This window comes from Ixodes scapularis, unplaced genomic scaffold, assembly GCF_016920785.2.
Source record: "Ixodes scapularis isolate PalLabHiFi unplaced genomic scaffold, ASM1692078v2 PGA_scaffold3__209_contigs__length_174095766, whole genome shotgun sequence".
Classification (NCBI taxonomy): Eukaryota; Metazoa; Arthropoda; class Arachnida; order Ixodida; family Ixodidae; genus Ixodes; species Ixodes scapularis.
The window spans coordinates 51288642-51302449 of record NW_024609868.1 but is presented as its reverse complement, the minus strand read 5'-3'; the positions used below and the strand labels follow the sequence as shown (position 1 = coordinate 51302449).

General features: G+C 45.8%; 1 protein-coding gene across 1 annotated transcript; it reads left to right on the top strand.

Moving 5' to 3' along the window:
• The first annotated feature begins 12120 nt into the window (after positions 1-12120).
• On the top strand, positions 12121-13146 carry LOC8052185 (meiotic recombination protein DMC1/LIM15 homolog). Its single transcript, XM_002435966.3, has one exon. It carries the CDS (start codon positions 12121-12123, stop codon positions 13144-13146), a length of 1026 nt encoding a protein of 341 aa, XP_002436011.1.
• Positions 13147-13808: the final 662 nt, after the last annotated feature.

The window sequence follows — 13808 nt, the reverse complement described above, 5'->3', positions numbered from 1 at the left end:
TCGAGGCTAGCTGGTGACCGGTCATACTTATAAAAACCGGAGATAAGAAGGGCAAGGAAAGGGGGGGGGGGGGGGGGGAGGGGACACGAAAGAAGAAGGAAAAAAGAACAGCACAACCGTGTTATTGTGTTGTCATTTTTTTGTATATATATATATAATATATATTACATGCCCTTGTGGACATGTAAAAGTAAAAGGTGCGTTAGTCTGCTTTGTGTCATACGGCTGCGGAGGTACGTTTTATTCGACGTAAAGCACTGAAAAGGGGGAGGGGGGGGGGGGTCGGAAAAGCTTAGTGTGGGGGCATGCCATGAGATTAGCCATGAGAAGTTTGCGTGGCGCCCCCTTACGGTGAACCGGGGTGACGTCACGGCGAGGACAGAGTATTTCCCCAACTCGCCCCGTTCGCCCTGGGAAGGCTGTGACGACGCTAGCTGTTGGCGCGCTCGTTTCTATTTATTTATTTTTTTAATGCGAAAGCATTAACTGTTTTATGGAGTGAGCTGACATCATCACTTTGAAGCACGAAAACGGTGTATAGTGTCGCCGATCCTTCGGTTCCATTGGCACGCGCGCGTCGACGGGGTTCCCATTGGCCGCTGCGCTCGTCAGCTTCCACGACCGCTCACCCCGTGGCGCTGCGTGTCCATCAGTTCTAGGGTTCCTCAATGCGCGCGCCGCCGCATCGTGGAACCCTAATCAGTTCGCCGTTCCTCCCCTGGGCACGGAGCGTCCAAAGCAAGGAGGATAGAAGGGTAGGAGAGGGCATGATGCCAGCCGCGTAGCCTCCACAAGCCATGCTTCCTTGACGCCTCGCCTTTTTCTCATTTTTCTCCTTACTCTCCTCACTAACCAGACCAACGTGACCACATCACGTGACCACAGCTAGCCTTCGTCTAGCTAAGGAGGTACTAAAATACACGACAGTCTAGCCTTCGATCTGATAAAACCTACCGGACGGAGCGCGCGCAATCCTGCAAGGAGTCCTTCTACAATCAACCATCCATCTCACACGTGACATGTCACGCGCACCAATCGCCAGAGAGATCTACGGTCACTCTGGGCACAAAATCGTTTAAACGTTTTATGACTATAGGCTTCACCAATATTGCAACGAGCCTTCTCTACTTCTAACCTCCTTGGTCCAAGGCCACCGTGCCCAGGGGAGAGCACGCGCTGACCGGCAACCAAAAATACGCAGCAGACGAAAAAGGGAGCGGACGAGCGCCTTGCATGCTTTCGCAATCACAACTCGTAAGGAATGTTTACGTGTACCTCGATCTTTTGTACATGTTTTTCGTAGGACGTGTAAATTTGAATATCTGGCTTCATTGAGGCACGGCCTGTTGCTGCAGGCGAAACTTCAACCAACATTTCAGGCATGGTTGACAGCGCAGGCAAGGCATTAATCTCAGCTGGTAATGAAAATGAAGAAATATGGCCACAATTGCAGGAGCATCACGATAGATTTACATCTCGCACAATCAATGCTGCTGATGGTGAGAATAAATTGGCAGGTTATGTATACCATTTTTATTTGGTATCTCTGTTTTTAAACAAAAACGCCGAAGCAGAAAAGCTGCATGCTGCTCGAGCAACATGTTAATTATAGTCTGGGGTATAAAGAGGGAATCACAAGTGAGACAGCCCAACTATACAGGGGCAAAGTAAAGAAAGAAGGAACATTTATTTATATGCATTGCTCGCATTTGACCTTTGCTGGATTCGGATAGTATTTCAACGGATTCTAATGGTGGTTTCTTTGGACTTGTTTATATCACCCCTCAAGTAATGTACAACAAAAGTAAACGAAGATGTCTAGTCCGTTATTAGTCCCTTAGGCTCTAAAATTGAGATTTTAGCTAAATCAAATTGTCCTCAAGTTAAAATACCAGAATCTTTTCACACGCAAACTGTCCCCCTTCACAGGTTCCACATTTTCTGCTACCAGTGCAGCATCTATCAGTGGACAGCCGTTCGAATGCTTGCTGTTCCTCCTCTTTTCCTTTGTTATCAGAGGGTCCGGCTGTAGGGAGTTTGGAGCCTGACGAAGCTTTTGGTCACCTGCAGCAGTGTCTCTTTTAATTGGAAATGACTATTCGAACTAAACGGGGTATTTTCCGAATGCACAAGGCTAGAATAAAAAAATAATGTCAGGAGAAAGTATAAACATTATAAATTACGGTAGTATTGCTGCGCATAATTTTGGCTCTTCAATTCATCTCATACATGCAACGATATTCGGCCGTTTTTCCGCTACCATACAAAATGATTTCTAGTAACTGTGCATTGTCTAAAAAATAAAACGTGTCTCCATACGTGTACAAACTATATATTAAATTCACGAAGAAGCTATATTTATGTTAGACAGCTTTGTTTCACGAGCATTTCAAAGGCCTTCAGACCCAGGGCCTTTAAAGCATCTGCAAACCAGCGCATGTAGAGTCGGGGTTGGGCGCTAATTTGCCGACCGCCCAAGGGCTTTTAATATAAATGCCATTTGAGATCTCTGCAAAGCGGGATGTTATATTTTGCTAAAGCATAAACATGCAAGAAACAGGACTCCTGCGTCTGAAACACTTAAGGCCTGTTCACACATGCAGCGGAGCGCTACAAACATAGCGCTAACCTCGCGCTAAGCGCGTGCTGACGGCAGCGTTCACCAGCTTTGTATCGCACCGTCAAAACTGTTGCTCATGGCAGACAATAAGTAGCTGACGACACGTGAGGAGCGCTACATCAGCGCTTCGCTGCATGTGAGAACCGGCCTTTATGCCGCCGCTTCACCGACCCCTCGCACGATTGCCTTGTGCCGCGTGGACGGACAGTGAGGTACATTATAAAGGTAAAAACGACAAACACATTTATAAAAGGTACAGAAACACGTCGGTATAGGCCTAACCCAGCGTCTTGTACACCGGGCAAACCAGGTCCCGCTCCTCGAAGTGCTTGCGGCACACAGCGGCGAAACCAGGAAACCATGGCAGGGAAGCGAGTCGGATGCGAGATCGCGAAGCGCAGTCCTTCCCCTGACGTCACGGTACACCTCACCCAATCAGGGCGCGGCGACCGCAGCGACGCTTGTGTTCGCTCTGGGGGAAATACAGGTGGACATTGCACTTTTGCGGGATGTGGAAGATCCAGCGATATGGGGCAATACACATGTAAAAAGCTATCAAGGGTGTGGGTATAATATACAGATATCGCCATTCCTAGTTCGGCCATGATACTCGTTTACAACTCTATTTTTTACGCTCAATATAACGATTGCTTTTTGGTATGGGGAAATACGACCTTAACTAATATCAATCAAATGCATATTCTTCAGAAGAGAGTGATTCGTATATGTCATACTACCTATGACAGCCATACAAAACCATTGTTTAAAAAATTTAATATTGTGCAAATTACCAGTCACTATGGTTACAAATTAGCCCTTGCCTATAAAAAGTCGTTGTGTACTAACAGTTTACTTTTATAGATCTCAAATCTTCAGTTCAAGGAAACGCTCTACAACTCTCGTTGTGAAGATGCGTGGCCAGTACCGCACTCCAGGACCAAATACGGCGATCAAATGCTGAGATGTACGCTACCGCGCCTTTTAAATTGTTTCATTGAATTGAACATAAATATTTTAAGTGGAACTCGGAAGAACGTACTGGCTGTTTTTGTTAATGATTTTCTTAAATACGTTCCTGAATAGTTAAAGCATGAATCGGTTGTACGATTCAGCTCACTTCTTTTCTTTTTATTGATGTAAAGATTGTGAATTTGTATGAATGTGTGTACGTGTATACATTTCTGTTTCTCTGCTGCTGTAGAGGGGGGGGGGGGGGGGGGGCAGAGGCTCGTCAAGCAACACTGAGTTGCTTTTTTCTCTTCCTCCCCTTTCCAAACGGAGAGAAATAAAGACTGACTTTTTGAAGGTTGGCAACGATCGCCAGCAACTCACTGCTTGCGACGCGCGAACATTTCTCGGCGAACGTATGTACAGCACGTCGGTTACGCGTGCGAAGGTCAGCAAACACGAGATTTCTCCGAGGCGACGCAAGCGGACACGAGCGGTCGACCGCTAGCGTCGCATTCTCATATTTAAACAAATCTAAAATGTTACTTTAAGCCAAAAACAAACACTTTTTTTTTTTTTGTTTAAGTTACAGCATTCTGTGCGTGAGATGAAAATTCTTACTGCTTCGTGGTGTTGCAAATGCGAGATGCGTGGTCTTTTGCGTCGGGACGGAGGAATGCAATTCGAAAACTTTCTTTCGTAGCGTGCGCCAAAGCAAGCGCTAAATTTAGCGCGCTAGCATGCGCTAAAATTGCGTACGTTATTCTAAGACGCTTTATTGTCCTGCCTCCAGCGTGAGCTTCCTACCTTCGAGAACGCTTCGGAGTCACATGCACCTCAAACGCGAAGGCGCGCACCCAAAGCACGACGGACGGCACGGAGAGCGTGCTGGAAGCCGGGCATTCCAAAAGGCACACTCTACTGTTCTCACTCTGCCAGTGACTATGCGCCGAGAAGCTGGGGGAGAGAGAGAGGTGAAAGCGTGCCGGGACGTCAGAACGCCGAGCTCTGATTGGAAGGATTAGGGGGTAGACCTAAAGCTAGCTGCCTCTGTCTCCACTGCACTTGTCGAGCACGTTATAGAACGCGGAACACCGGCATCCGGCGTTTGGCTTCCGCATTTGAACGCGTTCGGAGGTTGCAAGGCAGCTAGCTTTAGGTCTACCCACTAATCAGTCCAACCAGAGCTCGGCTCCTCCTCTCCCTCATTTTCTCGCCGCATACAGCTTTCTCGCTTCGAACGACATAAGTGTGTTCATCAAAATTATCGAATGACAAAGACACCAAACACCAATAAAACTGGTCTCGAGAATTTTTTAACGGTTTGAATCAAATTGTTACCGGAAAGATACTGGAATTTAAGCCATTAACATTTTTATTTGCCACACTGTATCGTTATTGCCACACTGTATTTGCCACGCTGTATCGTGGAAAACGTGTCGTTTTCCGGTGTCGAGAAGCTGCGTGACGCCGCCGTGAAAGCGTTGGTTCTCTCTTTTGTTCTATTGCCTGAAGGCCACACATGCCGTTTTCACCTTGCTTAACACATGTCTGCAGTTGTGTTGGATGCTCAGTTTCGTGAACGCTTCCTCCTCGCCCAAACGTTATTCCGCCACCCTCCTGTCCTTTTCCTCCTGCTGCTCTCAACGTTTCAAAAGTGTGTTGCGAGGGTGCGCGGAGCAGTTGTAGAGTTCTACGTAACGTTGCATGCACACATCGAGACGTATGCCCTTCAATAACTTTTTACGGCGAAGCGGCTATGAGGAGCTGGAAAAAAAATAAAATATGCGTCCATGGATGTTAACAAAAAAGTTCCGTTGAAACGGCGCTCCCTCGTTCCAATTGGTCGTTGCAACATAAAAAGAGGAGGCAAACCGCGTGAGTCAGCCTTTCTTGGTATTATTAGATAGTGAGGTCCTGATCTCTTGTTATCATCTACGGTCACCGACTTATCTCACCTAAGAGTGCGCTGTGACGAGGCTGAAGGCAGAACGCGCCGAGGCTAACCTTCTTTTCTTCGCTTCCGCGATACTGATAAAAAGACTTGGGCTCAATCGGAAAAAAAAAAAAAAAACCTGTCCTTGAGGTGTGCTTCAAAAAATTGGGTTTAGAAATTGCCCATAAGTGACCCTAAGTCACTGATCACTCAGACACTAAGAATTAAATACAGACAATTAAAGAACAAGTCGTGTACGCGTCTGCATTGCAATCATATGTAAATCGTTTAGATGCCGTAGTTGTAGAGAAAAAAAGCTTCGCTGGTCCTCCATATTCACGAGAAGTAGATGGCCTCTACACTTTGTTTTAATTTATTTACAATTCGTACCGTGTAAATCGCTCTGTGGCCAATTTAGTGTTTTTGCCTTTAAATTTAGCGGGTTTTTTTTTTGTTTTTTTTTTAATTGTCTAGCGGGAAGGAATTTCCGTTTTGAGGGCTGAGGAATTTTAGCGGTTTTCAAGTGTGCATTGGCGTTTTTTTTCTAGCAGTCTAAACATTCTCTGGTTTACATTTTTAAATTATGAATAGCTTAATGTTTGTGATAAGTTATAGTGATGGGGTCGTCACCTTTGTTTACTCTCAGCAAAATTTGTGTCATCGAGAGTGGTGCAACGCGGCGCCATTGAAATGTTACGGCAGCAGACCTTGAAACGTGTTCTGTTTTCAACTGATTTGTGAGTAAATGCGTGAATTAATTTTTTCAAGTCTGCCAGACGAAATGGGCCCAATGAACCATGCGCAAGAATTCAGAAACCATAGGACTCTAAAAATTTGAGGTTACGGGAAGCTCTATGTGACGTTAGACGAGTCAGATACTTCTATTTGGAAAACTAGACTTTTCGCAGGGCTGGCGAATTTGATTACAGAAGCCTTGAACTGTCACCAAAGTACTGAATTAAAGAACGGAACGATGAAAGTGCATGTGGGCGGCAGGCATCATAAGACAACACAGCTGGTATATACCTGGTAACAGTAAGATAATGCAGTGAATACTGTTCTGTGCCTGGAAGCGGTCCGAGTCAAACAACATAGCTCGCCTCTAACGGCTCTTTTAATATACTGTACTAATTATAGGAGTAAATTGTACCAGAAAGCCATTCTTGCCCTGCAACCGAAATTTAGTGCTTTTTAGCAGTTTTCCGAGATTTATTTTGCTGGTTTTTAATTTTTGAGTTGGCAACATGGTTGCTCCTCTAAGAACGTTGGATTGATTGAGAAAATTGAATGATGCACAACTAACTAGCACAGCTGAGGACAGGTGGGACAGAGGAGAATTGGGAATTTCTCCCGCGTGGCTCCTTCCCAAAGTCTCAGCCCTGTCCCCCAGTGGGTCCGGTGCAGGGGCAACGACGACAAGGTTTGACCAGTGGAAAATTAGTGACTCCCTCGCTGGGGGGAAGAGGCGGGGGGTGTTGGTTTTAGTGTTTTTGACCGATCCCCCAAAAGTCATCCTGGTGATATCCCACACTACTTGGTGATAGTTAGGGGGTAGAAAATTAGCTTAGAAGGGTGGGAGGAATCAAATCAAATGTTTCTCTTTCTTAGACTTAGGCTAGGTGGCGCAAGCTACCGCCCGCTACGAAGGGTATAGCCAGTAACATCCACCCTCCATCCACGTTTTTTGGCTTTTAGGCTAGGGGGCGCAAGCTACCGCCCGTTATAAAGGGTACATCCATTAGCATTCATCCATCCGTCCGGTCAGAATCACCATTGAGTTATTATAATATACGCTAGAGGTTTAACTGGCGCTAGTGTTTATGCGACTTCCATGACGAAAATTGAAGCAGACAGCAACCAGTCTACTTTTGCGGTGCTTCTGTGCATTCCTATGAAAAACGAGCGTGCATTTTGTCTCTTCGCCGGAAAATAACACGGAACACTTTGGTTATTTGGGTCGTATCGAATAGTATGTACCTTGATTAACATTGTAGAAATGTAACTGCTTTAGTTAGAGCATTTTTCTTCATCGATGAAGGATGTTTAACTTCGCTACATTTCAGTCCCAAACGTGTGTTCTGCAGCAGGTGTGTAAAAACAAGCGACGATTCAAAGCAAAATTGCAATCGAAAGGAATACAGAGTGTGTTCAAGGCTCGCCAGCACTCTGGCGACGCTTATATATTGATAATATGCCAGTCCTGTCGCTATATGAAAATGACCCCGTCGTGCATGAGCGGATAAAAACATTCAAATAAATAATAAAGTACGTGGGCTATGAAAGGTGTCTCTTCGTATTGTTTTCTCTGCCGGGCAGCTTTTATACGGCACTTGTTCTCGAAGATTTCGAGCGCGCAGTGTTTTGAATGCAGGACAAACTTCGCACATATTCACGAGCAGAAAGAATAAAGCGGTACTTATTTAAAATCGGAATATATTACGTGGCCCTCAATTTATTTCGATCGTACTCATCCAGTGTTACCCCCCATTCACACTGGAAGCGGATCCGCGTTCGCGAAGCGGTTGCGAACGCGGTTGTATAAAGATCCAGTGCAATTGCACGCGCATTTGATGTCATCAAATGCGCGTGCAATTGTACTGAATCCTTATACAACCGCGTTCGCAACCGCTTTGCGAACGCGCATCCGCTTCCAGTGTGAATGAGCCCTTACTGCGTAGTTCTTGCCGTCTCCCTTAATTTCCAGATGTCCTTCGTTCGTTTGGCACGTGTATCCCTCATGCTTAAAAGCGCCGACGACGTGTTCGCGCTAACATTGTCCGACAGTGCAAACACGTTTTTAATTCGATGAATTTGAAAGATAAACGCCGTAACTGACCGAATATTTCATCGGCCTGACTGAGAAATGTTACAAGCTACCTAGTACATACAAATTATTCGGGATATTTGCTCTCATGATCAATCGCAGGGAGAAAATGCACTCACTCTTTCCCATAGAAATGCATTACCGGAAGTCAATTTTGGACTGGTTGCTGTCTGCTTTAATTTTCGTCAGCACGCTAGCTTCGCTTGAACCTCTAGCGTACATTATAATAACTCTATCGGAATCACTCACTGATCTCTATGAGAATTGCTGGATCGCACTTCCCCACTTCAGCCCCGCTTGTCCGCTGCACCGCGAGTGAAGCCACCGGACGGCCATCTTGCTCGTAGGCGATTTGCGGTTTAGCTAGCGCTGCAGAGGGGTGCGGCAGCGTGTTATAGACATGCTTTCTACTCGTTCATTGTCATTCGCCGAAGAAGTTTTTTAAGACAATCTATAACCGTTGAGACTCTCCGTTGTAAATACGTGGAAAATTTTATGAAAGCGCAGTACCGCAGAAAAGAGGCACAACTCGTCGAAAGCAAGTTTCGCTGGTCTCGCGGCGGGGTCGAAGCTTCCTTGGCACGCCGAAGTGCTGCGTCCCTGTGCGTTCGCACGCTTGGATACCGATCAAGATTCGCTTCGGCGCCGAGTAGATATGTTTTGCGAGTGCAATGTGCGTGAAGCCGTATGTGAATACCTCTGGGCAGTGTTTTACTTTTACTCTGAGTACTGGATTTGTAAGTTGCGGCACCTGCTCTCCAGAAATGAGCTTGATCCAGTGTCCAGTGGCGACGAACACGGGGGGGGGGGGGGGGGGGGGGGGAAGGGGAAGGGGGCGGCATCAGCGGCAAGTTTTTTTGTTTTGTTTACTAGACGCTTATGGCAATCAAATAAGTAGTACAAAGTCTTTATTTATTTTTTTGTGACTTTTTCCTGCTGCACTACGGTTTCGTGAATCTTTCCACGTGTTCTCAACGGCAAGTCGCAACCCTTAAACAGGCTCTTAAAAATCTTCTCCGACGAATGACGACGAACGAGTAGAAAACGTGTCTTCGGTACGCTGCCGCCAGCCTCTGTAGCGCTAGCAAAAACGCAAATCCTCTACGAGCAAGATGGCCGTCCGGTGGCTTTACTCGCGGGAGCGGGAAGCGCGATCCAGCAATTGTTATTGAGATCTGTGGTCGGAATTATTTTTTTCGCGCTTCTTTCGTGTCTGGCGCTGTGCTTTTTCAATACACTGTACGCCGCCGAAAAAAAAGTTTTAAGGTTGGTTTATTCATTTGCGTTTACATTTGCCTTTGACGCTGGCTGACATGCTTACGACTAGGGGTGTCGCGAACCGGTCGAGGTTCGAGTTCGACAAGGTTCGACTTTTTTTAACTTCTCGTGAAAAGTTCGACAAAGGATTGACTCAGGTTCGACTGCTATGCGCATGCGTGACAGGCTGGCAAGTTGGCTTCGGATTGGATGGTGATGACCAAGGCATGCATTAAGGGCAGCACTGATTGGTTATTTCAGTTAATATAGTACAAAAAGTGAAGTTATTAACTTCTTCAATGATTAGAATTAGTTTCTTTAAATTGCAACTGCTCATGGAGTTAAATTAACCCTTTGCGTAAAAAAACAACAACAACAACAACAACAAAAAGTTCCACATCTAGACATGCTTGTATCAAGGTCTTGCCACACTGTCCAGAAAGTCGAACCGGTCGGATCTGGTTAAAAGGTCGAAGGTTCGTCGAACCAGTTCGACCCAGTCGACCCCGAAACTTCGACCTAAAAATCCGGTTCGACAAAAGTTCGCGACACCCCTACTTACGACGAAAGAACACCAGAGTGTGCCAGAGAGCCTGTATTACAGAGAGTTTCCAACTTCTCGATCGGGGTCACATGGTTTATACGCAGCGGGTGCAATGCAAGCTGCGAGGAGGGGATCGAACACGTCGATCGTCTGCGAGCGTCTCCGCATTTCCGCCTGCTTTCCTCCCCGCAACGGGACAACACGCGGATGTGCATTGACGTCCAGTCGACGCGGGAGGTGACCGCCATTAAATTGCAAACCTTGCCTATGGTTTGAGACGGACCCTCTCTACAATCACAATAGCACGCTGGCGCCGTCTATCCGATCTGTGTATGAGACTGAAGGTTTCGCAATGTTTGCAAGATGAAATCTACGTACTATCTAAAAGATATAGCCGTTATAACTTATAAGATTGTAAAAATTAAATTTTAAGCTAAAAAAAAATGGTTGCCAAAAAAAAAAAAAGAAAAACACAGATCTAGAGTGTTTCAGGACTATCCGATAGATGGCGCTAGTGTGTGTCAACTCATCATTAGCGGTCACCGGTCACAAGCGTTCGTAACGCTGTGGGTACTGTCAAATGCAAATTGTGAACCAGCTTTTAATTGCCGTTTGTTCTAGCTTGGTAACTCATTATTATTATTATTATTTTTTTTTGCAGAGAAATGCGCATTTGAATTTACATGAATTTACAGCTTTGCTTTGTTCTGGCGGAAGAAAGTCAAAGTCGCTTCTGCTCTCTCTCTCTCTCTCCTCCCCCCCTTTTCTCTTTTTTTCGTTTTTCTCTCGTGTGTTCGGGTTTGCATGTCTACTTCAACTGGCATTTAAGCTTTCAGCAATCACAATTGCTCACATTTCTGCAGAAACAGGTCTAAACTCTTCAGCATTTATAGCACGTGACCTGGAACTTGAAGAAACAGTTTAGCGAACATTCCTGAAGAAAGGGTGTGTGACTTCCCCGAGTTTGAACTAAAACAATCAAAAACAAATAAGTAATTGTGCTGTGAAATTTATAGAGAGAAAAGTGCAGCTGAACGATTCAAATCAGAATGGCGTAATTTTTATTTTATGTTTTTATCTCAAACCGGCCAATGCATTGCGGCGAGAGATTTTGAATAGCAGCGCAGTTTTCATTCGTTCGTTAACCTGATCCTGAATTACCGATGGCAGTACCTCTGCTAAAGTACTTCACATCTGGACTTAGATTGTCACCTGTCTTTCTCTCATTTTGAAGAAATTGAAGAAAAACAGACAAAAACACGCCGATATTGACGGTGTTTCCAGACAGTGTTTTGCTGCTAACAAAATATTGAAGTCAATCTAACCTTATTTGGATTCACTTCGATTCGTACTGCAATGACCTGTCCGGGTAAGTGAATAAACATTAGTAAATAGAAATAGCAGGACGAGCGGCGATGTCTATATCATTTTATTTCGTGCACTTGTCCATTTTCTTTATGTTACACGTATTTCGAAATTCAATCAGAGCCTTTGACGCCGCCGTTAATGCGCGCGTAATACATTTGAGAAGATCGACATCATTCAAAGATTATCGTTGTACGGTAGTGCAGCCACTAACGGTTGCAGCCAGCCAAGATTGAGCTCGAGACGCGCGCAGCAGCCCTTTATAATTGATTTCGCTCCTTTCAGCCAAGGAGTTGAAAAGTCTGGCAACAGCGTTCAAGCTTGGGCGCGTAGTTTCGTTTTCGAGGTTTCGTCTGCCAATGTCGTTACACTTTTAAATCGGATAAAAATTGATTTTTTTTGTTTGTTTTACGTATGGTATTCAATATTATATTGTAGTTTAATCTATTTTTATAATCTATAACTCGCTTTTTGTTGTTATGGAATGCAATCAAAGTGAAGCAAAATCATAATCTTACCGTCTGCTATCACAGAGAGTTTTCTACTTTTGTGGCGTCGGCAGGGACGTTTGTATTACGTGAATAACCTCAAGTTTTGCGTCCTACTCACGAAAGTAACTGTCCGAAATGGGTGACCAAGTTGTCGAGGAGGCATTGGCGTTGGACGTCGACAACGACGAGGAATTCTTCCAAGACATTGACATGCTTCAAAACCATGGCATCAACGTCGCCGACATCAAAAAGCTCAAGACGGCCGGCATATGCACCGTAAGAGGGGTACAGATGACTACACGAAAGAAGCTCTGCGCCATCAAGGGCATCTCGGAGGCCAAAGTGGATAAGATCAAAGAAGTCGTGGCCAAAATTGCCGACGGTGGCGGCTTCCTGACCGCGCTCGAAGTGTGCGAGAAACGACGCCACGTCTTCCGCGTCTCGACCGGCAGCAAGGAACTGGACAAGCTGATGGGTGGCGGCGTCGAGAGCATGGCCATCACCGAGGTGTTCGGTGAGTTCCGCACGGGCAAGACACAGCTATCGCACACGCTCTGCGTCACCTGCCAGCTGCCCGGAGAAAACGGCTACAGCGGCGGGAAAGCCATGTTCATCGACACCGAGAACACGTTCCGACCCGATCGACTCCGCGACATTGCGGACCGCTTTAACCTCGACCACGCGGCCATGCTCGAAAATATTCTGTACGCAAGAGCCTTTACGAGCGAACACCAGATGGAGATGCTCGATCAAGTGGCAGCCAAGTTCCACGAGGAAGCCGGGGTTTACCGGCTCCTCATAGTCGACTCCATCATGGCGCTGTTTCGCGTCGACTTTAGCGGCAGAGGAGAGCTTGCCGACCGGCAGCAGAAGCTCGCTCAAATGCTGTCCAAGCTGCAGAAGATCTCGGAGGAATACAACGTGGCAGTGTTCATCACCAACCAGATGACGGCCGATCCGGGCGCTGCCATGAGCTTCCAGGCTGATCCCAAGAAGCCGATCGGCGGACACATTCTGGCCCATGCGTCCACGACGCGAATCGCCCTGCGCAAGGGACGGGCCGAAGTGCGCATTGCCAAAATCTATGACAGTCCGGACCAGCCGGAAAATGAAGCCACTTTTGCCATCACTGCCGGAGGAGTGGCAGACGCCGCCGAATGAATTAACATTATTTTGATATGTTCTATAACAATTTTATTGCATTTCCTTTTTTTTCTTTTTACCGCTTGCATTCTGCCTTGCGTAAAGACTCGTTCGCAGTTTTACGTCTGTTGTTCAATAAACCGTTCTGATCGACTTTTAGGTGTTTCCTGTTACTGAGGGAGGAACTTCGATCACGAAGTCACTGTCGCAGCTAAATTTAAGAGTGATCATAAGATCGGGTCAGGGCATGTGTAATCTTTTTATTGAGACTTGTTGATGGTTTGCACGTTTTTCTTTTAATCGTTCCGTGTCTCCGGAAATGTGTAAGCTATACGTTCTCACACGAGGATGATCACAGGCCCAATAAAAATATAGGGCTTACCTAAGTTGTCATAAATATAAAAATCCAACAAAACTTTATTTTTTTCCATCTTTATCCCATCGTTTTATGTTCGCCACGCAGTTCAGAACTTGAACCTTGAGCAAAGTGTCCCACTCGGCTTCGTTTTTTTCAAATAATGTCTGGATGACATTTCCCAAAGCCGGTATTTAGACAATTTTTATTTTAATTACCCCGGTACCTCGTAGTGTCATTAGAAATGGCTGTAGAGCAGGCAGTGCATGCATGTCACGTGTAGCACAAACAGTAAAGTTCGTGAAAGCAGATCTTCGTTCTGAGC

Excerpts from the sequence above, each read along its gene's own strand:
- LOC8052185 (XM_002435966.3), top strand. The coding sequence starts at position 12,121 with ATGGGTGACCAAGTTGTCGAGGAGGCATTGGCGTTGGACGTCGACAAC.